Source organism: Dipodomys ordii, unplaced genomic scaffold (assembly GCF_000151885.1).
Source record: "Dipodomys ordii isolate 6190 unplaced genomic scaffold, Dord_2.0 Scaffold46, whole genome shotgun sequence".
Lineage (NCBI taxonomy): Eukaryota > Metazoa > Chordata > Mammalia > Rodentia > Heteromyidae > Dipodomys > Dipodomys ordii.
In genome coordinates this window covers 12,994,282-13,019,130 of record NW_012267262.1, presented here as the reverse complement: position 1 = coordinate 13,019,130, position 24,849 = coordinate 12,994,282, and the positions used below count along the sequence as shown (strand labels likewise).

The window sequence follows — 24,849 nt, the reverse complement described above, 5'->3', positions numbered from 1 at the left end:
ATTGTCTGTGTTTTTTTTTTTGGTGGTCAGCCATATAGTGGTCTTCTATCTTAGCTGGAGCTGAATACCATCCCCCGACACACTTTTATTTCTTATAGTTATAGAGGCTTTGAAGTACAAAGTCACGGTGCCAGAAGTCTTGCCTGTTGAGGGTCTGCTTCCCAGTACATAGATGGCTCCCTTCTTGCTGTGTCCTCACATGGATGAAGGAGGGAGGGAAAAAAAACTCTGGATTCCCATTTATAAGAACACTAATCTTATTCATGAGGGCTCCATCCATATGACTTAATCACATTGCAAAGACTATTTCCTAATGCCACAACATTAGAGGTTAGGGCTTCAACATAGAACTTTTGGGGAACATAAGCATTCAGTCTATTTTACATGTCATTGGTACCTAACTTAGAACTATATCACTTGATTCTATCCTGATCACATTTCATAAGCACTAACTTAAAACCAAGTAAAAGTTCTCCATTCTAAAATTTCATCAAGTTCACGCTGCACTGGTGATTTAATCATAGCTTTGTATGGAGGGGTCAGAAATAGAGAAATAACCGTATGGAAAGTACATGTGTGACCTGATTTAAGAAATGTCAGATTATAATAATAAGAGTTGTGGAATGGTAACAGTATCTCTCAACCCTGGGTAGAGGTGTTTATATTTCAAATATTTTTTTCTTTACTTTCTTTTTAAGGAATTGAAAAATTATTCCAAAAACGTCAATATGGGCCAACAAAAAGACAAGCAGAAAGATGACAGACTTAAACATACCAATACCATTAAATATAAATAGTCTAAACATCCAGATTAAAAAGCAGAGATTTTCAGAATGTAGACAGAGTAAGCTCCAAGTAGCCTAGAAAAGATGTACTTTAAATACAAAGACAGAAATAGAGAAACACAAAGTGGAAATAACATGTTGATGCCAATCTCAAAGAATATGGAATGGGTATATTATAGTCAAACAAAATAAATTTTAGAGAAAACGGTATTATGAAGATAATGAAATTATCATTGCATTATGAGTTCAATTCATCATAACAATTCCAATTGTGTATATACCTAAAGTTAGGCTTCAAAATATGTGAAGTAAAAGCTGATGAACTCAAATGAGAAATGGGAAAATCAACCATTACAGAATGAAATTTTATTACATCTATAACTCAATAAGTGATGATTAAAAAAAAACCAAACTGACAAAATCAGGATGGAGACAGAAGAAGACTTGAACACACTATCAACAAACTTGCCACATTAGGTTTTGTGTTTTTTTTTTTGGAGTCTCCTCAGTGGGAGAAGCAAAAGACCTGCATTGTTCTAAATCATATACATATGACCCTCCATGAAAACCCTGCACATGGCAAATCACATGTGGGAGTCCAGAACTTTCACACTATAGAGGTGCTTTCTTTCGAAGGGAGAAAAACTCAACTCTCAGGCTTATCTGCTCAAACCATCAGTAGAAAGGATTTCTTATCTTCGGAGCCTGACATGGCTCAAATGTAGTTCATTTTTCTCTCAGTATGACAGGACTGGTCTTAAATTTTATTCAATCTTTTTTTTATTTTTGTCATGAGCGAAGCTCAAAATGAATTTAAAAAATGACACTTGAATGACATAAACCATGGCCTTTGATAGGCCAACTGGCCATAGATTCTTGTAGGGGCAGGCAGTGGTAGGGATTGTATGAGCCCTCAACTCCTGTTATCATTGCTGTGTGATAGTGTAGGCCCTCTGTTCGAGTTCTGAATTGTATTAGAAGTCAGTAATATATATTCTTGTGTGAAACATCTCCATCTTTTTTTTTTTTTTTTTTTGGCCATGGGGCTTGAACTCTGGGCCTGGGCATTTGTCCCTCAGCTCTTCAGATCAAGGCGAGCACTCTACCACTTGAGCCACTTCCGATTTTCTGGTGTTTTATTGGACATAAGAGTATCATAGACTTTCCTGCCTGGGCTGGCTTTGAGCAGTGATCCTCAGATCTCAGCCTCCTGAATAGCTAGGATTCCAGGCATAAGCCATGGGTGCCAAGTGACATCCCCATTTTATGTTGGCTACTAATTGCGTTTTTTAAGTGGGTGGAGATGGGAGAGAATGAGGGAACAGATGACACTATGTGAAAGGAAATGTACTTATTACCTGATGTATGTAAATGTAATCCTACTGCATATCACCTCTAAAACATCAATAAAGTAAATTAGAAAAACAATCAAAACCTTGCAGGTTGACTAAACTGTGATTTTGATTACAGTCTCTGGGTCTCAGTGGTGACCTTCTGGGCTCTATGTTCAGAAATGATTGAGTCAGTTGTCACAGAATACAGCTCCATTATGGAAGCAACTTGCCCTGCTTTCTCTGCTCTTCTTCTCACATCCTGGAGTCATCCTTGAAAATATAGCACTGAGGTTTTCTGAGTCCACTCAAAGCATCAAAATAGGCATTGCCTTTTTCATACCATCTCAGTATTTTTTAAGCAGCTTGCTCAGTGAAGTCTGATTTTTTTTAACACTTAAAAATAGAACTTTTGGATTCACCTCATCTCCCCCTCCTCCCCCCATCTCCAGGGAATTGCTCCTATTTCCTGTCCCTAAAGCACATAGGGAATGATTGATCTTCTGCACCTTGGTCCATTGGCAGCCTGGGAGAAGAAGCCATGAGGTGGGGTATAGAAACCTTGCCGCATAACACAGGGAAGAGTTTAGTTTAAATTCTGAAACAGTTGACAGGTATTATCTGAATGGAGATTCTTTTTTCTTGCCTAGAGGCAGGCACATAGATTACCTGTAATATACTTGAGACACTTATAAGAAGAAAAGGATGTCAAATACATAATTGTGTTCAATGAGAAATGTTTTATAGGGATGAGGTTGTATCTTAGAAGAAATGATGAAAAACAGCCCAGGGAGGCTGTCAAAGGACCCAGTTACTGATTGGTACCTAAATTCAGTAATTAAAGGTTAAATTCTTATGGTGGCATAATATATTTGAGAAAAACATGTTACCTGACAGAATATTTCCAGACTGTATCCAAAATCTTGTTCCATGATCAGAACAGCTGGTGATACATTTCTACTTTAAGTAGCTTCTTCAACAGGAGCTAAAAAATAGATTACCTTTGAAATGAATATTAAGTATACAGATGGAAAGTTATAATTTGGGGACTAGGAGAACTTTGTTATATCTCTGCCTTTGTATTATCCTCTAGTAGTTTTTTGTTTATTGATTCTTTTTTAAGTACTGGGGTTTGAAATCAGGGCCTTGGGCTCACTCCACTTATATGGTTGACTGGTGTTCTAACCCTTGAGCCTCCTTGAGCAATGCCTCCAGTCCAGCTTTCTGCTGGTTACTTTTGAAGATAGAGTCCTGTGGACTTTTCTGCCTGGGCTGGCTTTGATTCTCCATGCCTCAGCCTCCTGAGCAGCTAGGATTATAGCATGAAGCACTGGTGCCTAGTTCCTCTAGTTTTTTGTTTTGTTTTGTTTTGAAACTAAAGCTTCAGCACACTTTATTATTGTGTTCTGGATATGAAATGTAAAATCAGAGTTCATTTTATATATCCATTCTTGTTCCTATTCAGTTCAACTTTCAGGATACAAGATAAACAGAAAGCATAATAGTTTAATTTAGTTCTCCAAGTATTAAGAAACCAAGGGGATATTATAACAACTCTCCAAAACACTAACCCTTGAATATTGATACTAAAACCCCTGTGAAGTATTTATTTTGTCCAGGCTTGCTAAGCTCCCACAGTTTGAGAGAAGAAATTAATACGCTCATATGAGAGGCAGATTTAGTGTCAAATTTACTTATATTTAGAATGAAAGCATTCTCAATGTGTAAGAGTAAATCATTAAAACAAAGGAAAGACATGCCCAACACATGCATTTTCTATTATGAGATTTCTCTTGGTAATTCTTCTAGGTGCCACCGTTCACAGTCTGTCTCACTGCATTTTCAATTCAATAAAATGTGAAAAGATTCTCTTCTAAAATTGGATAACTCAAACCCCTAACAGTTCTTCTTTATCTTTTTTTTTTCCTTTTTCACTTTTAGTTCTTGAAGAAAGAAACTGCTCAGACCTTGGGGGTCCAGTCAACGGATACAAGAAAATAACAGGAGGCCCTGGGCTTCTAAATGGGCGTAATGCCAAGATTGGCACTGTTGTGTCCTTCTTTTGTAACAACTCCTATGTTCTTAGTGGCGATGAGAAAAGGACCTGTCAGCAGAATGGACAGTGGTCAGGGAAACAGCCCATCTGCATAAAAGGTAATTTGTGGATGCTTCTGGCTTCTCTAGACTCAGATGGGATCACCATCCTTTTTGATTACTCTCACGCATGCTCTAAAACCCTTGGAAAAAAATGCTTGTCTTGCTTAAGTTGTCCTGGGAACCCTATGTAACTCTTAGGTTGGAAACCATCCCTAAAATTGTTTGTTTCTTCTTTTTTTCTGGATGTCGGGAGTACTTGTTTAAGCTAATCACAACATCTTGAAGTGACCAAGAGTGGGACAGAGCCGGGTACTGGTGGCTCACACCTGTAATCCTACCTACTCAGGAGACTGAGATCTGAGGATCACAGTTCATAGCCAGTCCAGGCAGGAAAGTCTATGAGGCGCTTATCTCCAATTAACCACGAGAAAACTGGAAGTGGCCCTTTGGCTAAAAGTGGTAGAGTGCCAGCCTTGAGCAAAAAATGCTCAGGGAAAGCACTGCAAAGCCCTGAGTTCAAGCCCCACGACTGACAAAAAAAAAAGAAAAAGAATGATCTAGTTATTAGAACAGTGTGGAAAAGATGACAGGCCTGAGTTTTATATATGCAAACCCAAGAGCAGAATTTATAAGCCTTTATTTAGCTACACTTATCTAGTCTCATGCAATATTAAGATCATGTGAGAAATAAAATTAAGAGAAATAAAAGAAATAAAGATATATCATACCTTTGTGGGGAGAGGCTAGTGATGTTAAGAGGCCTAAAAATTAAGTTAAACACTGGTGGCTCATGTCTGTCATCCTAGCTACTCAAGAGACTAAGGCCTGGAATCTAGTTTCTGAGGAGATTGAGATCATGGTTTGAAACTAGTGAAGGAAAGTCCATAACACTCCATCTTCAATTTGTTAGCAAAGAGCTGGGCTGGAGGCATAGTTCAAGAGATAAAGCACCAGCCATGAACATACAAACCAAGCAAGCATGAATCTTGTGTTTAAGCCCTGGTATCCATGCATGCACACACACAGATTGTTTTTAGACATACAGATGTCTAAAGCATGTCTAGAGATCTGTATGTCTAAAAACAAATACAATAAACAGTCAAACATTTAACCAAAGAAGTAGCTCAGGGAAGGAGATATAAGCATTTCTGAAATAGAGATCATTGTATGAAGTAAGTAGGTTTGAGGTTAGTCTGGAAAACTGGAAAGGATTTAAAGATGTGAAAAAGGATTTGGTATGGTATTCCAGATTGAAGACAGAGGAAAAGAAAAGAGATGTAGGCGGAAGTGAAAGACTTGCGCAGTAAGCTGCAGGTGAGAAAAGCTAGGAAGCAAATTTAAAAAGGTAGATTGGAATCAGAAGAGTGAAATTCTGTTTAAGGAAGTTGTATACCTCCCTATGGCAGTGGGGTTGAGTAGTTTCCTACTGCATTAATTACTGGCAAATAGCTTCAGGTTAGCAGTTCCTGTATTGGGGATCAGGTCACAATGATGTGGCTGTTTACTGGGAAGAAAATCAGGTTCTTGTCCTAGATTATCCAGATAATTGCCTTTACCCTCTACTTTCTCTTCTGGTTGTTTGTCAACAACCCGAATCATGGGAAAAGGAATGAAAGAGAATAAAGAAAGAAATGAAAGGGATAAATCACTTTAGACTTTAGCCAGAAGCGACTTTCATCTCCACCAGCACAGAGGCTGATGTTTTGTTGTTTTTTTTTTATTTCATTAAGTATGGGTACAGTGTTACATATGTCCTTGGAGATTTTTGTCAACTGTTCTCTTACAAATTAATACAACCAAAGTACTCTAAGTTGCTAATTAGACAAATACTGGCTGCTTGATTGGGAAAGTGAAATGGGGAAGGATCCCTTTTCACTTCTGAATAGAAAAAGAGAGACTTTAATGAAATTAAACTGGGCTTCATATTGTCCTTCATCATGGCTAAAGGACCTTCATCGGGATGAAAGGATAATATCAGAGACTTGAGATTTATCTGTGATCGATGCTCCTGTCTGGTTTGCCATGAGGAACCATCTAAATCCCTAAATGGCCTATATTTCAGAATCTTCCTTTTGAATCTTATTCTATTGTGACCAAGTTCACTAATATTATTCCCAAACACAGATGCTCCTAATCTGTTAACAGACACCATTCCAATCACCTGTGTAGAGCTGCCTTTCAGCGTTGTCTTCAAAATGTTCTGTGCATATAGTAGGGGTCAGGGCATCTGCTCTTTTGCTAAGTGAACTGTTCGTGTTTGGTTGCCATGTCTTACCTTTGAGACTGAGTAAATAAGCACCTGGCCTCTAGAAATGGAAACTCAGAGGTGAGAGTTTTGATTTGTTTGTTTGGTTTTTCTTCTGTAGCCTGTCGAGAACCAAAGATCTCAGACCTGGTGAGGAGGAAAGTTCTTCCGATGCAAGTTCAATCAAGGTGAGACAGAAATACCTGACCTCTGTTTCAAAGGATAATCAGTATTTCCTCTCCCGTCCCCTTTCTCTGCTTGTGTTTGGCCAACGACAGTCTGGGGTTTCTTAGGGACATTTAGTGCTAACTGGTCATGAAAGAAAGGAACTTGTTAGATGGAAGCTTATTAGCCAGCTGCCTTTGGCTGAGAGGTAGCAACTCTTGGAAGACATACAAGTTTTATTGGATCGTGGGAAAGTAGATGGTTGGTAAGAAGCAAGACTTTCTGATAGTCTTTGAGGAACTGGATTTCTAATACTTGAGTCTTCCTGAAATTATTATATATTTATTATGACAGCTTCTAGGAGCTGGCCCTCCTACTGAATCCAGCAGCTTATAGTTTAGGAAGATGGTTTTGTAACTAGATGAGGCAGGCCAGTGGAGCCCAGGCACTCAAGATAAATGACCAGAAGTGATGACAGATGATGGTAGTCTTTAGGTATGCCCATGTTTCCTCCTGAGATGACAGCGGTGGTGACCCTTTAGTAGAGAAAGAAGAGGCCTATTTTTACTCAAACCTTCTACATTCTTTTCTTCATTCTTGCTATACCAGTTGCCTGGGACTCCTAGGTTTTCTTGTATCACTTCAAGCATAATTCTGCTTTGGAAACTTTATATTTGTGGCTCTTTCTGTCTGGACATTATAGGGAATTAAAAACTCCATTCCTCTAGCTCTCTTCTCATTTCTTTCCTGACAGATACCTTCTCTGACTTGTTTAGCAAGAAAATGCCAAGCTGACTCCATTTGCCTATGTATTCTGGCCTTTCTCATGCTTCTCTTTCCACCTTAGCATTTCTCTCCCCCTGTTTTCTCTTTCTGTCTGTGTGTGCATGTGTGCATGTGTGTGTGTGTATTTCCCTCTTCTTCTCTGTCTCTGTGTCTATCCCTGTCTCTCTTTCTCCTTTTCTCCATGTCTTTCTCTTTGGCTCTGCTTGTTTGCTTCTCTGTCCATATCCCTCTGTGTGTCTTTATCTCTCTCCTTCTTTCTCTCTCATACACACACACACACACACACACACACACACACACACACACACACACACACACACACCCCTACACAGAAAGACACACATGCATACACACAGTGGGTATTTCTCTGTTCACTTTGGATCTTCCCACCCCCAAATATAAAAGCTACAAATACAAGGACACTGTCTACTTTGCTCAGGCTGACATTTTAGTGGCTGAAGCAGAGCCTACCACATAGAAGACATTCAAAAAAGACTTACTGAATGAATGAGTTGACAAAGGTTCAAGGTCTGCTATTGCTTCTCTTTAGTCCTGGATATTTTTAAGCAAGCTGCTGGACTTGCTGAGCCCTAGTTTCTCCTTTTGAAAAGCTAGGGTAATTTTAATAGTCTCAGAGATTTTTGCAAAGATTATTTGCAACACTGATGATAGCGAACCCATATTACATATGTGTAATGAGCCAGTTGCTTTTCTATGTATGTGCATTTGTTTATTAAATCCTCACTGTAACCTTTGAGATGAGTGTTATAATTATTGCCTTTTTATTTTCATCTTACTACATATGGGAAAACTGAGGCTCAGAGAATTTAAACAACTCGCTCAAGGTCACATTGTAAGAAGAAAGTGGGAAACCAGGAAATGAATTTATTATCCAGCTTCAGAGGCTGCTTGGTCCTTATGCATTAGACATCAAGCCTTAAATGAAAGTCTTAGCCAAGCACCTTGTCCATAGACTCACTCAGCAGTTGGAGTAGCTATTGTTAGAAATACTAGTAGTGAATCCCAGAGGCTACACTTGGCCTGGAAGCCTCCCATTGAAGGATATCCATCCACTTCTCACTTCTCCTCAGACTCTGGTCCATTTTTGTCTTCCTCTTTTCATGCAAGCAAACATTATTGATAGACTACAGATTCCCCTTTGACTTCCTGTCTTTGTGGTTTCCCTAAGCTGTACTTTCCACCAAGTAGACTCTACCTATTCTTCCCAAGGACACCTCTCCATTGCTTTTCCTTAGTTTGATGATGTCTTGTAAAGGAATCCTGAGCTATTGAGGAAGAATTCAGGCCTTCCTTTGGTTAAGGCAATTTTAGTGAAAGGCTACTTGGCCAGGTGTCAGGCATCTCAAGTAAATGAGAAAACAAGCCTAAAACTTGGTTTGAAGCATATTTCTGGAAAACCAGATGCTAAATGGGGATATGCCTATCTCTAGTAGCCAGCTTCAATGGGACAGCCTCCAATGGTAGTGCTGGCCACACAGTGGCCAAGAGATAGTCTTATTTGCAAATTCCAAAGCTCCCAGAATTGTAAACCTGCATATAAACATGCCAAGGGAAATCAATATGGATGGAATATTTGCTCTGAGCCAAGTATGGTTGAGATATAGGAAATAAATTTCTTACACCAATACCAAGCTGATATTAGGGAGAGCAGGGGGAAAATTGTGCCTGCAAAACACATTCTGGATGGGGGGCATTTTATTTCCTGTGTTCCTCTGATCATCTGTGCACCCCACTGGGCTCCCTTTCTCTATTTATTAAACAGGGATGAAGACACTAACTCTTAGAGGAATTCTGACTTGTCATCTGGCAGCCATTATATGCTGTAAGAAAATAGACATGTGTACCCCTCTCGAAAGAACCCCTGAAAATAGTCTCTGGGGGTTTCAACTTTAGGGCTCATTTGATACACCCTCCCACATTTACATACAACACTTCATATTTCTCCCAATCAGTGGGCTCAGAGAGAAAGTTCTATTCTCTGAGGTGAACTAATTACATCTGCTAATTGCTAAATCAAGCTACTGTATCAACACAGTTTAGTTCAAGTCAATTCTAATATTGCCCATTATGATAATGTTTGGAGGGGGAAAATGTGTCTGTTTTTTTCCCACTTAAATTAACTTGCTTTTGCTGTTTAATTTTGCAATTAAATTTCTCTCACTCTGTGTGTGTGTGTGTGTGTGTGTGTGTGTGTGCAAAGCATATGTGTGGAGAGTTGTTATTATGTCAGATGCAATTTAGTTAGAACCCTGGGGGTTAAAAAGCTGACAAAGATGGGAGTGGAGGAATAAAAAGTTTGATGTGTGAAGGTTTTGCTCAATGGTACAGGTGAAGTATGTTTAGAGAGACACACAGAGAAGGAGGTAGGCATTTTTCTCTTCTATAACCAAGTGTCTACATGGGGCTTAGTAAGGCTAAAGCCTCTTGCCCTGTTTTTCTTTGGGCCCTTGTGCCCTGACCCAGGGCAACACCATTACATCAGCTATACTCATCAGCCTTCAGCAAGCAGAAACTGCAGGATGCTGCTACCAAGAAGCCGGCCCTTCCCTTTGGAGATCTGCCTGCTGGGTACCAGCATCTACACACACAGCTGCAGTATGAATGCATCTCTCCCTTCTACCGTCGCCTGGGCAGCAGCCGGAGGACATGCTTGCAGACTGGGAAGTGGAGTGGGCGGGCTCCGTCTTGCATCCCAAGTGAGTCAGGATCTTTGAGCTACAGCATCTTCTGTTTTCCAAGGCTGTCTGTAAGAATCCATTCATCCTATTGAAGACTTTTGGGGAAATTCTCTTTGTCCAAAGGAATGGTCCTCCACTGCTTTCCTTAGCTTGATCTGACATTCCACAGGAAAAGCTTCTTTCACATGGCTTAAACTTACTATCCGGGAGAAACAGACTTATCAAATCCAATAGACAAGGTTGGGTGGAGTGGCTCATGACTGTAATCCTAGCGAGTAAGAAGGTAGAGATCAGGAGGATGGTAGTTCAAGGCCAGCTTAGGCAAAACGTTAATTATAGTTATAGGGCGTTATAGTTCATATCTGTGCTACCAGCTTCACAGGGAGCCATAGGTAAGAGGATTGCAGTCAGAGACCACCCCTGGCCAAAATCCAAGACCTTTCCTGAAAAATAACTAAAGATAGCCAGGTCATGGCTCAAGCGGTAGAACAGCTGTCCAGCAAGCATGAAGTCCTGAGTTCAAATCCTAGTACTATAAAAAAATCTCAATGATATAATTTCTTGTGGATAATTCTGATATATTTACTAGGAGAAAAAAGAGACAGCAGTAAACACCAGGTGGGAAGGGGTTAAAAGGTACCAGACGCCTCTAGCCATGTCTTCTTGGCTGATTTGTCTGTTGGTAAATTTGTCTCAACTCCATTTTCACACTCATTATGCCATAATGTAAATTATACTGTTGTTATTACGTAAATAAGATAGTAATTATTTCATGTGGCTATGATGATGATGATTCAGATGATACCTAGCTGTTTCTGGAATAGGGTATTGCATGTATCCAGCCATTCTCTATGTGAAAGAACAATACAGTTTCTTCACTGTGGCCATGTTTATGATGACAGTCCTGGTATTTTGAATGTTTATATACAACATCTTATTTGGTCTTCTCAACAACCCTATGAAGCCATTGTTATTACCCTACCCATTTTACAGGCAAGAAAACTGAGTTTTTAAAAGTTTAGGAAACTTGTCCAAAGTACCATTTGTAGTCCATTCTTTGATTCAAACACATTTTATTGACTTCAAAGCTTTCAATTTTAACTGGACTCTTCAGTCAACCATGTCCACTGTGGTTGAACAATAGTTAAAGGGAGGAGAAAACGAAGTTCAATGGCTTCGTGGGATCGTGCCTGCCCATGGAGTTTGCCCTTTAGATTTGTGCTATCCTGTTTAGTACTCCCATCCCCTGGTGGATGAGAAAAGTCTGAGTTTGTCATACTGAACCAGTGCCTTTTCCATAGTCTGTGGGAAAATTGAGAACATCACTTCTCCAAAGATCCAAGGGACCCGTTGGCCATGGCAAGCAGCCATCTACAGGAGGACGAGCGGGGAGCCTGATGGGGGCCTGCACAAGGGCGCGTGGTTCCTGGTCTGCAGTGGTGCCCTAGTGAATGAGCGCACCGTGGTGGTGGCGGCCCATTGTGTTACTGACCTGGGGAAGGTGTCCATCATCAAGACGGCGGACCTGAAAGTTGTTCTTGGAAAATTCTACCGGGATGATGACCGGGATGAGAAGACCATCCAGAACTTACGGGTGAGAAGTGGCTCACCTTGGGAGTGGGGGCTCTGGCTAAACCAGCTGTATGTTTGTAATAGACTACCCTGCCTGCCATGTCACTTAGGCTTATCTGCAGTCACCCCCCATTTTTAAATAGCACCTGCCAGGCCCTGCCAGGTACTTCAGTCTGCAGACCTCCTAATAGAACAATTGCTCTCTACTAGTCTTTGAGCTAAGTATTGCAGCTGTCACTTAGACCATTTGTCCCAATGATTTATCCCCAAAGCTTGGCTATTCTTGTCTTCCATGGAGCTGGCTGTTCACCATGGCTACCCATTCCTTGCATTTATAGGTTGCTGCTATCATTCTTCATCCCAACTATGACCCCATCCTTCTCGATGCTGACATCGCTATCCTGAAGCTCCTAGACAAGGCCCGCATTAGCACCCACGTTCAGCCTGTCTGCCTTGCTGCCACTCGGGACCTCAGCATCTCCTTCCAGGAATCCCACATCACTGTGGCTGGCTGGAATATTCTAGCAGATGTAAGGAGTCCTGGATTCAAGAATGACACACTGCGCTTGGGGATGGTCCGAGTGGTGGACTCACTGCTGTGTGAGGAACAGCATGAAGACCATGGCATCCCAGTGAGTGTCACCGATAACATGTTCTGTGCCATCCAGGACCCCAGTGCACCTTCTGACATCTGTACTGCAGAGACAGGAGGTATCGCAGCAATGTCTTTCCCAGGGCGAGCATCCCCAGAGCCGCGTTGGCATCTGGTAGGCCTGGTCAGCTGGAGCTATGACAAAACATGCAATCATCACCTCTCCACAGCCTTCACCAAAGTGCTGCCTTTTAAAGACTGGGTTGAGAGAAATATGAAATGAACCAGCTTCAGGGTCATGGAGAAGCTTTTCTGTATGTGCTGCACTATGCAGTGTAGACCTGAAGTGTGATTTTTGCCCATGAACTTAGATCTATCAGGGCTTCTGATTTCAGACACATAGCTCAATGGAGGGAAGAAAAGCTTGGTTTCTGGCTGGTCACCTCCTTTCTGACTGCTTGGAAACCATTTGAAAGATGCCAGGACTAGCTAGAGCAGAGTTTCTCTGAAGAAGAAACAAAAATCTGAATAGAAACAAACAAACAAACAAACAAACATTCCATTCAATTGACCTGGTGGCCTTCCTTACTTTTCAGAGAAGCCAATGGCATGGGCACTTGTCGTGGAGAGAGTGGACCTGGGGTGGTCTGTGCTAAGCCAGGCCTCTTGTAAAACTTCAGCCAAATCCAATTCCAAAGAGTCTCTTGCGAAGTCGCAGGTAGCCTGACTGTGGCACATTCACCATAGTCTAATCTGATTCTTTGCTTTTCCTATCTCTGTAAATATTTTAATAAAACAAGGGTTGGACTCTAACCGACAAAACACATGTGAGATGCTCTCATTCCTGTTGGCAGTTTCCCTGACCTAGGTGAGCTGGGCCAGTGGCTTGGTGACAGACTTTTAACACAGAGCCAAGGGCTGTGATTCCTCAACATGGAAATGCTGTTTGTGTTTTGGAATATGGTGGGTCATAGGCTGATGGAATAGAGAGTATGGTGCCCTCAGATAAGACACAGACCAAAAATAAACCAGGGTTAGCTGATTTCTAGTCCCCCCTCCCACACACACCTTGGTTATGTTTCTATAGCAATTTAAATTGGAATCACACAGTTACTTACACCACGGTTAAATATACCAAGTACCTGCAGTATCACGGTTTCCTCTAACTTATGGTTGTTGCCTCTGAAGCCCCAGTCCCATTGGCTAATGGAGTAAAAAAAAAAAAAACATGAATACCTATGTGATCTTTTCAGTAATATTCTCTTTGAAGGGATGAGTTAAGTCTGTTATCTTTTTTCTACTCTCCTTGCCAGAACTCTCTTCTCCAGGGAGATACCTTGGAGTTCTGGGACCATAGCTTTCCCTGGTTTCAGCTCAGTGACCTGTAATGGTTGTCAATTGTTGAGCAAAACTTACCCAACATTGAGTGGCTTAAAACAATGCAGGTCAACTGTTTCACAGTTTGGGTGCATTGGGAATTGGAGAGAAGCTTAGTCTGAGATTCTGGTTAGCTGAAGCGTTGACTGAGGCTGGAGATTTGAGATTACAAATACTCAAATTCCTGTTTCCCCTCATCTTTTCTCAGTCATCTAAGGCAAATTACTTACCTTCTTGTGTTCAATTGCCATAATACAGTGATAAAAGATTTAAAATGTTTTTTGAGGTAGTTCCAACAGTTGAGACAATATAAAGCAGTGAACCTGTGTATGGTATGAAGATGTACACTTTAAGCATCTCCCTATATCTCCCCTGTGGTAAATGTTGGTGGCCAGCCTGTGGTGCTATTGAGAAGTGGTGAAATTTTTAGGGGGCGGGGCCTAGAGGAAGGAAGTTAGGTCACTGGGGGTATGGCCTTAACAGAAATATTGGGACCTGAATCTTTCCTTTTTCTTTCTTTCTTTCTTTCTTTCTTTCTTTCTTCCTTCCTTCCTTCCTTTCTTCCTTCCTTCCTTCCTTTCTTTCTTCCTTTCTTTCTTTCTTCTTGGTTTCCATGCTGTCACAAGGTGAGTGGTTTTCTCTGTCATGTACTCTTACCAATAGGTACTGTGTCACTATAGGTCCAAAGCATAAGAACAAAGTGACCATGGGCTAAAAAATCTTTCATTTTTATAAGTTTCTCAAGTATTTTGTCATAGTAATGGAAAGCTAACTCACTTGGTATACAGTGAGGTACACATAGTACCTCACAAAGCCTGGGCTATCTAGCTGGACACGGTACTGCAAAGCCTCCACATTTGCATTAGAGAGCACTCTGCACTGGCTGACTATTCTGATTTCCTCGGTTTTCCTCCTCTATCTTCATGTTCCCCTCTTTCTTGGTATCTTCTTCACTACAAAGTGTCCTTTCTCCTTCTTGCTTCACCACTCAGATCCAGTACACACACACACACACACACACACACACACACACACAATTTCAGTTATGACTCTAGACCTCTTGGGAATGTACTATGTCTTTAAATCCTGAGAACATTACTAAAGAGCGTTGTGGCCATTTGTTAGCATCCTTGGATTAAATCTTCATTTCTTTGTCTTACTCTCAGTCTGGAGTACTCTATCACACTGACTGAAAATAGGCTGTTGTAGGAATGTTCTGCATCTCTGTTTGCATAAGGACCCTTGCATCCTAGGACAAGACTCCAGGGATGAGAGATATCCTTGTTCCTCAATCAGTTGGAGGCTCTTTAGAAAATCAGAACACTTAAGATCCACATAGAGTAAGGAAGTCTAATGACCACACAATACTGTGGGCACTGAAGGAGAAGACTGTGCAAGGTGTTCCCTTTGCTCCGGGTATTGGGGATATGTCAATCATGCCAGTAATTGGAAGGAAACCTGGATGTACAGCTGACAGAACAAGGACAAATTGGGTCCACTGAAAACAAATGGAATCCCCTGCTTGTTTCTTGATGCCCCAGTCTCCATGATATAGGTGACCTGCAGGAGAAGCATGTGCCTGTGTAGGCACCTGGTCAAGATTCAAAGAAACCCAGAAGAGGATTTCCAATAAGTATGGAAGGAGCTATAGGCCTGGGTGCTGTCCTCCAGCAAGGTGATCTGGTAGACCAGTGGCATTGTGAATGAATGGCCTGTGTCTGATGTATTCCATTCAACTTTTCCTGTGGCTTCACTCTCCTTTCCAAATCTCATGTGAGTTTCTCTTCTGCCCACTTTAAGCCAGCACCATGCATGGGATGGAACTCTTCAACTCATTTTCTGGCTCCCAGAGTTGACATGAAACAAAACCATCCCATGTTATGGAATATCAGTGCTGGGAAAGTGTCACTTGAGGATGCCAGCCGTGAGAAGCAGGGAAGAAAGGCTTCTGCTTCATCCACAATGGTTTTGGTCCTGTTTTCTTTTGCAATGACGGTTCCATTTTTTTTTTAATCTACATCTGTAGCCTCTGACTTCCAACATTCTATTAGCTAGGCTTTGATGCCCAGGCTTGACAGGGCATCCCCAGCTGGCCTGTGATGTATTCTTGGAGATAAATGTTCGTGCCAGAATACCAGTATCATTCAGTGGCATTCTGTGACTGTGATAGTTCAAGATACAAACAAGACTACTTCATATCTCGTGTAACAACAGAAAGATGCCATGTGAGTACATAAACCCCAGAAATATATCAAACATTGTCCTTCTCTGGCTTATATGAGTGCCTATTGCTTTTCTGCCATGCAGAACTGTAGTCTAGAGCTAGTCTTTCTCCCTCTTAGATAAGATGTATTAATCTGGTATAGAAGTACCCTCTCTTTCTGACAGCATCCTATCCTGAACAAAGACTTTCCTTTCTCCAAACCTCCCCCTAAGTCACTTAGAAGCTCAACTCTATAACCTCTTTCTAACACTCCTTCAGCACTCTCTGATGTGCCTCCTGGCTCATTGCAAGAAGGAAATCCAACTGTTTGACTGCACATACGTTTCTAGTGGTCTTTGGCTTCAGGGCATCTTTTCTTCTTTAGGATCCTGTGAATACAATGGGTGAAATCCTTGGATCCCTAGGGCTTGGATAAGTTCATCTTTTTTGAGGTTGTTGGGAAGATGTGAGCATTTCAAAGTGGTTTGGTAGCAATTTGTGGTCTCTGCTTTTCTTGGCAGCAGGACTTGCTTTCCCTGGCAGGACTCTGCCCGGATATGCAGTTGAGGTCTAGCATTTTAAAGAGACTGTCTCAATGGCTGAGTTTTTTTAGGGCTCTCTTCATGTTTGTTTCCAAATTCTCCAGAGACTTGGGCCCTTGTTTGAAAAAGAAGAAGAAAACAAATTTAGTAGGTAAAATTGGAGAATGGCTTTCTCAGGTAAAAATAAAATTCAAACTTGAATTTGTAGAGGCAAAATGATCAGTTATATACCTGTACTTCTGGCTTCCAGGAAAAAAGTAATTTTTCAAAAGAAAGAGAGAACAATCAAAGAAAATAATCCTTAAACATGTCCCATTCAGAAAGAATTGTTTATTTTTCCTGGAAAAGAAAATAGAATGTCACCAACAAAACAGTATCCAGGTGCTAATAAGTGAAACTTCACAGTGAATTTGGATAAGCTCCAATTGACAGAAATTTAGTTCATCAGCCTTCAACTCAACATATACTCTCTGAATAAGGACATAGTCTTACATGAGGTGGAGAATGAAGGAAGAGGGTACATTTGATCATGATGCATTATACATAAACTTACATGTTGAAATCTTTTTGTACAACTATTTAAAAATAATAATAATAATAAGCCAGGCGCTGGTGGCTGTAGCTATTTAGGAAGCTGAGATCTGAAGATTGAAGTTTAAAGCCAGCCCAAGCAGACAGGTCCAAGAGACTCATCTCCAATTAACCAGCAAAAGGTCAGAACTAGAGTCATGGTTCAAGTGATAGAGCATTAGCCCTGAGGAAAAATAGCTATGTGAGGACTTAAGACTCTTGAGTTCAAACCCCAGTACCAGCCCCTACACAAAGAAAAAAAATGTACCTTTGGGTTTGATACATTGCTCCTGTCAGAGTTATTGAACAAGGATCACATCATTGGTATGTCTGAGGTCCATTAACAATAGATTTGAATCCTTGATTCAGTTTGTGATCCAACTCACTTAGCGTTTAATCATGGCAAGCTGGTGTTGTGAAAGAATTCCACCCCCCAAAAAACCCCACAACTCTCTATCCTTCTTTTGTTCATTATGAAGATGTCACTCCTGAATATTGTCCTGTCCCATGTTGGGGGTGGGGAGGGAGAAAGGAAGCTAGATACATTACGAGTTATCTTTGCCATGCTGAGGAGAAACTGGAAGTAGGAATTAAAAGACCAACAATCACTCTCAAAAAGTATTTCTACTTTATACAAGATCAGCAAATAAAACAGAAACCATTTGTCTATCTCAAACTGCTTTTGCTTTCAGGGTGGGCATAAGGAATTTGCCAAATCTGACATTGAGCCTCAGGTCATCTTGTCCATAGAAAGGCTGATACAAGAATGACAGGCCGAGACCTCTGTGACATGGAGCCTCTCCATTTTCTCCTCTCCTCCCTCACCACTACTAGGTAAATGTAGTGAATTCAAGCTCTTTCTATTAGGATTCATCAGGCAATAAGCGTGTAAAAAAAAAACGATCGAATGTGTTCAACTTTCTTGCCTTCTCTGCTTAATGAGATGGTTTGTGCCTAGAGAGATTATATTTAGAACAAGTTCTCTGCTGAATTGAGATTTCCACAACATCACATCTCTTTTCTCATCAGCTGAGATAGTGGGGGTAAAAATAGAACTCCCTTACTTTTCTTTTGCTAACATGTTAACACGGAAAGAGTGAATGAACTTGCATTGTGTCTTAAAGCTCCCAACACCCGTGAGATGATGTCATGCCCTCTTCAGGAACTAAAGCTAACAGGGCTGGCTCAGGTCTGGCTACTCCATGTGGCCAAAGCCTTACCAGGGATTCTTTGAGTGACGAAAGGGTAGAAGCAAGGACTAGACATAACGAAAGTGACAGTAACTACCACCACGTGTCTAGAATGGTGCAAGTATATTGGGTTGCATTAAATGACTTGCTGTAGGTCATTCAGAATGGGAAGAGAGAGTGATGAGCTTCATTTGAATCTTACTGCTCTACATACGGTTTGAGATGAATAGTTCCCAGGTTGGCCTAAGTCTGAGGACCATAATATGATGTCTACCTGAGTATCCTTTGTAAAGTGATCCAATCTGATGCTGCCATTATGACAGGCTTCCTTCTGCTCATTGTCACTCCAAAACTGTCTGTTCTTTTAAAATCTTTCCATTTTTAATTTCCTTTCATGCAAGCCAGTTTCTCTCTCGCATGCTCTGCTTCCAGAGCCAATGCAGTCAGAGAATAGTATCTTTCCTCTAAAATAGGAGCCCAAATTCAGTAAATTTCATTCATGCTTTGAATCATCTTAAATAGTTCACATTTTAAAAATTAGCATACTTGTGTTAATCATCACAGGAAGAGTCCTAAAGTTCCATTTGTTTTTATTATTTTGTAAGAAATGTTTGGTATCTAGTCTTGTAGCCTTAGAGATTGGGTCAAAGTTTTAAAGACAAATCCAGACACACAGCTCATAATTCAATTATTTCAAAGGTCAGAACACAAACATGAATGTGTTCACACTATGTGTCATGGCCCATGAGAGCTACCTTTCAGACACAATTTTTTTTTTTTTTGGATCCGGTCATGGGGCCTGAACTCTGGGCCTGGGCGCTGTCCCTCAGCTCTTCAGCTCAAGGCTAGTGCTCTACCACTTGAGCCACAGTGCCACTTCCGGCTTTTTTCTTTTTGCTTATGTGGTGCTGAGGAATTGAACCCAGGGCCTCTGGCATGCAAGGCATGCGCTCTACCACTGAGCCACCTTCCCAGCCCCTACAGACACAATTTTTGAAGATGGAAGAATTATTTTTCTATTTTACAGAGGAAGGGGCTGATGTGACATCCTTTTTAACACGTGGTGGAGTTGAGGTTCGAAGGCAAGACTGTTGCCCCTGGCATCTAGGCTTTCTTTCCCAGATAACCTGTATGAAAACTAGGAAAGGACAGCCTCTTTTGGATTTTGGAAAGAACCACCAATATCAGTATCTCACTTGTGAGCTGCTAGTAGATGTTCTCTTATTAATTTATTCTGGAGAGCATTGATCATCACAAAGAGCAACGCAGATGAAACAGAAATTGCATTGGCCAGGGCAGAGGGAGAGTCAGATTTATATTTCTCACACATTATGGACAACACCCCTTTGAAGAGGGTAATTCAAGGGTCACTGGGCTATTATTTTGTTCTCTAGGTTATCTTCTTCTGATAAACTTTGAACTTTGAAACATTTCTCCTCCGTAGTCATCACAAGAGAAATGGCCTGATTCAGCAGCCTTTTATGGGAAAGCAGCATAGGATAATTTGTTTTCCTTTTCTTTATTTCAAATCTCCCTGCCCTCTTCCCCAGTGTGGAATGTAATAACTAGTTTTAAGCAATCTGCAGGAGAAGGAGGACAGGGGATGATTCTTTACAAGGCAGAAGAGATAGTTTCCATCTTTTCTATGGTCCCTCTAAGAGAATTATAGAATTCAAGAATGGAACTTGGTGAGTTCTTCCATGGTAAAAACATACCCTTTCTGACCCCCAGAAAGTTGTCTACCCAGGTGCTAATCTCCTGGAAGACCCAGTGCTAGAGAGGTTCCTCTCTATGTTGTTGAGTTAACCTGCCCCAATACAGATGGCTTTGTTCTCACTATAGATTGCTCAGCAGAGATGTCACAAGCAGTGTTATACAGGAGGATAACCTGCATCACCTCCCACCACCACTCCCCGCCCCCCCAGCTTCCAGCTGACTCTGGCCAATAAAAAGTTTTGATGGGGAGAGAAGAACTGGAGAGAAGTGAGGGATGGAAGGATTTGCCTTCAGATTCCCTGTCAGGACTCCCCTTGGGTCTCAGTAGTTGGTAACCTTCCTTCCAGCTCACAATGGATAATGGTGGTCTACTGTTACCAGCCCTGGGGCTGTGATCTAGCCCTTTGAGTTTCCCCATACCCTTCCTGTACCCTTCTACCTGCCTTTTCATTAAATTTATCACATTTATTAACTTAATTTGAATATACCTTCTTCTCCTAAGTGGGACCTTGGTGAACATAGCTGCTATCAGTGCACCTTAAGAAAACTCCTTACTTTCTCTTGGGCTTGGTTCTGTAGAATCAAACAAGGTTATGCGCATAATAAGTGTTCAATACTTAAGAATCAAACAAGGTTATGCATATAATAAGTATTCAATACTTCCTAGGATATTAGTCATAATATCATTTACACTGACATCACTGTAACATCACTTGCAGTGATATTATGACTACCGTGAAATTGCTCAAACACTGTTAATTCCATTCTAGTAAGTTCCTTCTTATAGCTTGGTTTAGGTTTTAAATGAACATTCACAAAGGCAAAAAAGGAAAAAAAATCTATTATAGCCAAAATTCCTTTTGACTATTTCCTTAAGTCACTTGTCACAGATGAGTAGAGTTGATTTGTTGGTGTTCAGTCCAATAGAGTTGTTTGTATTCATGCTGACACTGGAGAATGCATGAGCTAAAATTAAAAGATAAATCAGTGCAGACATCAGATCATCCTTCTCTTCTGCTTTTGCTACCAGTATGTCATTTCTAGGGGAGCCTGAGAGATGTTTTCCTGCTAGCCTGTAAGGGTTAAACTTTACCCCATTCTTATAGTCAAGGCTCTGTCCACTTAATGGCTGAGAGACTTGAAGTTTGCCATGAGGATTCGAAGAGACAATTCATCACACTTCAGGTAAGGAGACTGGATTCTCAAGTAAGCTTTGTGATGAATTAAACTGGGACATGTTCTGGTACCCAAGTTTCCAGAGGGCTCTTTACTGAGCACTTATGATGTGCCAGACTGACAGCTAAGCATTTCCCACATATTATCCCATTCAGTCATCCTGAGATAGTTGTTACTGCCTTCTCCCTGAGGTGGTGGAGTCTGATGCACGGCAGAAACAGTTCCTCAGTCTCTCAGAGCCAGGGCTGAGGCTTGTCCACCATGATGCAATACTGTGGATCTGCTTACCTCCCCTCTACGTCTTTTGGGCACACCATGAGAAGAAAGTTCTATGTTTGCCTGGCTTCTTACATTCATTCTCTAAAACAATACAGAAGAATTGGTCTGATTTGGAAGATAAGAGGGTCGGCTTTGCATCTCATCTTCTTTAGTTTTCTCTTTCCAAAGGCTACACACTAGCTCACTCCAACTGTTTGTCAGGGCCCAATTTCTGGACCTTGCTGCTGCTGTTGCTGCTTCTTCTTCTTCTTCCTCCTCCTCCTCCTCCTCTTCCTCCTCTTCCTCTTCTTCTTCTTTTGTTGTTGGTTGTGAGGCTTGAACTCTGGGCCTGGGCATTGATTGTCCTTGAGCTCTTCAGCTCAAGGCTAGAGCTCTACCACTTGAGCCACAGCGCCACTTCCAGTTTTCTTGTGGTTTACTGGAGATAAGAGTCTCCCAGACTTTCCTGCCTGGGCTGGCTTTGAACTGCAATATTCAGATTTCAGCCTTCTGAATAGTTAGGATTAGAGGTGTGAGCCACCAGTGTCCAGCAGCTTTTCTGCATCAGTGGGTCCTGAATCTAGCTGCATAGCATAGTTACCTGGGGAAGTGAAAAAAAAACACTAATCTCAGCCCTATGCCCAACTCTAGAAGGTGGTCTGAGCATTGCTTTTTTTCACAAGAGCTCTATCAGGATTTTTAATGGGCAGCCAATGCTGGAAATCATTGTTGCAGCTTGCTTTAAGAATGAAGAATTGCTGTGAGTCTTGGCAGGAGCTCTCTGGGGGTAAAGAACGAGAGCTAGTTTCTTCTTAACCAATATTATCTGTGGCATCTTCCACACGATTTAATAAATCTTGTCCCCCAGGGCAGCTGAATGCAAATGTCTCTCCAGTGTAGAAGGTGATGTCAGGGAATTTTTAGAAAGGAGCAAGTCAGGAAGAATGGCTTCTTTCTGATCTTACGTGCTTCATGGCTCACCTGACTCCTCAAGTCATAAGCATGAAGAATGGTTATCAATTAGGTGTTTGAAAAAATTGGAAACAACTCCATCATCTTTCTTTTTACTGTGCATTTACACACCCTGTGTTTCCGAGCCATCAGGCGCCCTGTGGGGGGCAGTGAGTGCTAATGACTGGACTCTCAGCCATCCCTGATGGCTGCCCAGGGATTATGATGTAGTACTTCATTCAGGTTGGATTTAAAGGGGAAGCTGGTGACAGAGTAATGCTGCTGGGACCATTATTATCTCAGTCTGCAGAGAGATTCTCATGGCTTTGTTCTCCAGCAGCTGCCTCAGCAGAAAATGAAGGAAAATCCCTAGATGATGAAGAAAGAAAGACAGGTTGTGTAAGTGACAACTCGGGAGACAAAGTCACATGTCTACAGGCTCAGGAAGAAGCAATGTCAAGAAAATACTGAGCTTCAAGACGCCAATTTTTCAGCCACAAATTATTATTAAGAAGCACATTGGCCAGATTAAACAATTATAGCTAAAATATTTTTTTTGAAAAGTACTCTAAGTTAGATGATACAGATCTGGTCAATTTAATGGGACAGACAGGATTGCAGGGAGAAGCAGGGAGTTTGGACTTCCATTTTGAGAAAGAAAGAAGGGAAGCAGAGATATTTATCTGTGCAAATAGATATTTATCTGTGCTTGAATTTAGGTCCAGGGCACTGTTTTGAATTTAGGTCCAGGGCACTGTTTTGCTCTCTTGCGCAAGGCTGACACTCTACCTTTGAGACACAGCTCCATTCCTGGCTTTTGGCTTGCTACCTGGAGATCAAAGTCTCTCAGATTTGTCTGCTTGTCCTGATTTTGGACAGTGATGGTCAGATCTCAGCCTCTTGAGTAGCTAGGGTTACAGGTGTGAGCCCTCATCTGTCTATTCATCCTGGGATGAGTATGTTTTGAAGTTTGCTGAGTGCCAGAACCTCAATCAAGAGATTGTGTCATCCATTTAGTTACTTTCCCAGTGTGCAGATTGGGAAACTGAGGTTAAGGAATGTGCTCCAAAGTACTCAGCTGGAAGGTGGTAGAGAACTCAAGCCCTAGGGTAGCATGCCAGGCCTCTAACCATAGAGCAGTTCTTGCTGGGACCTGAACTACCCGGGGTCCTGCATCCCGAGGGAGAGTTTCCATGGGAATGGCGGCATGACCTTCCATCTTCTAAGGTCCAGCTCAGCGCGGCCCAGAAAGAAACTCCTGAGAAAAGAAGACTGGCGAGACCACGCCGAGAAAAGCCACCAGAACTGTGGAGCTTTGAGACCTGGAGGTAGATCGCAAGGGACAGGCTCACATGCCTGACATCTCCCAGGTGCTTTACGCTCTGCCAATCTCGTTCTCACAAGCGCTGGTTTTAATTCTCACCATGCTTCTGCTTATTTGGGGTTCCCATTATCCAGCCACGGAAAGCGAGGGTTTTGTTTTTTCTTTTCCTTTTTGGGGATGGGGGATAGAGGCCCATAGGGTCAGAGGGCTGTGGAGCTGCGGGGCGCGCGTCTCTTGCGAATATTCGTCTCAGAGATAATAAAAGCTTCACGGGTCTGGTCATTATTGTGCAAAGCTGGTCAGGAGGCTCGGACCCTCTTTTGCACGAGCCCATCTGTCTCCGCGAACGCTGCCCCCCGGGGGTTAAACCAAGCCGGGTGGAGAAAGACGTGGTCTCCAGCCAGCGGCCACTCCGCCCCTTCTGAAGCCGGTGCCCCCCACTCCACCGCCCCGAGGCAGACCTTTCCCGGTTTGAAAAAAAAAAACAGTGCAAAGAAGAAGAAGAAAACCACCTCCAAAACGCGCCTCTCACGCACCCCTCTCGCCACCCTTCGGGAGATGCATTAATATTAATCTCGATGAATAATTGAAGGCTGGAGATTTATTTCACTCTCCCGGGGCTGGGGGCAGGGGTGAGGGCGCACCGCTGGACCCTAATAGTTTGGCCCCGCGACCAGTACGCCTGGGCCCCTGGGGTCCTGCGGGGCCGGGCACCACTGGCTAGGAAGCGAGGTGGGGGAGGGGGTGTGCCCGCTGGTGCGGGTGAGCGTGCGCCGGGGCAGGTGCACCGAGGGGGGGGGTTAAACCAAAGATTGAGGCCGGTGGGGCCGTCTCGGGTCTCGGCGCCGTGGCCCAGCGCGCTGGGTGACCCGGGGCCACGCGGGCTGCTGGAGAGGAAACAATAGCGACTCTTTAGATGCTGGGTTTCTGCCACCGGCGGTCCCAAACCTTCCCGGACGGCGGGCAGGATTTCTTTTCTTACTTGGCTAATTTATGGCGAGCGGTTGAGGAGGGGGGAGGCAGGGGAGGGGAGGGGAGAGGATCGCCGTCTGGAGATGGTGGTGGTGGTGGATGGGGGGGGGGCGGTGGTTAAAGGAGTCGCCCGAGGCTGCGGCGCGGGTGATGTCAGCTCTCGACGAAAATAGAGAGGGATCGCCGGCAAATCCCCGGCTCTGGCGGGGCTAAATCTTGCAATCCCCTCCGCGGCCGGCGCGGAGCCAGGGCAGCGCGGCCTCCCACCGCCTCCCCGCGCGCGCACACACCCGCACCC

General features: G+C 42.5%; 1 protein-coding gene across 1 annotated transcript in view; it reads left to right on the top strand.

Moving 5' to 3' along the window:
- Pamr1 (peptidase domain containing associated with muscle regeneration 1) overlaps positions 1-13,077 on the top strand; it is a 74,596-nt gene extending 61,519 nt beyond the window's left edge. The window contains exons 7-11 of the mRNA XM_013019579.1: positions 4,058-4,270; positions 6,580-6,646; positions 9,894-10,126; positions 11,410-11,702; positions 12,019-13,077. Of these exons, the coding sequence (XP_012875033.1) occupies positions 4,058-4,270; positions 6,580-6,646; positions 9,894-10,126; positions 11,410-11,702; positions 12,019-12,555 (1,343 nt within the window). The 3' untranslated portion in view covers positions 12,556-13,077. The remainder of the gene's footprint in view (positions 1-4,057; positions 4,271-6,579; positions 6,647-9,893; positions 10,127-11,409; positions 11,703-12,018) is intronic.
- Positions 13,078-24,849: the final 11,772 nt, after the last annotated feature.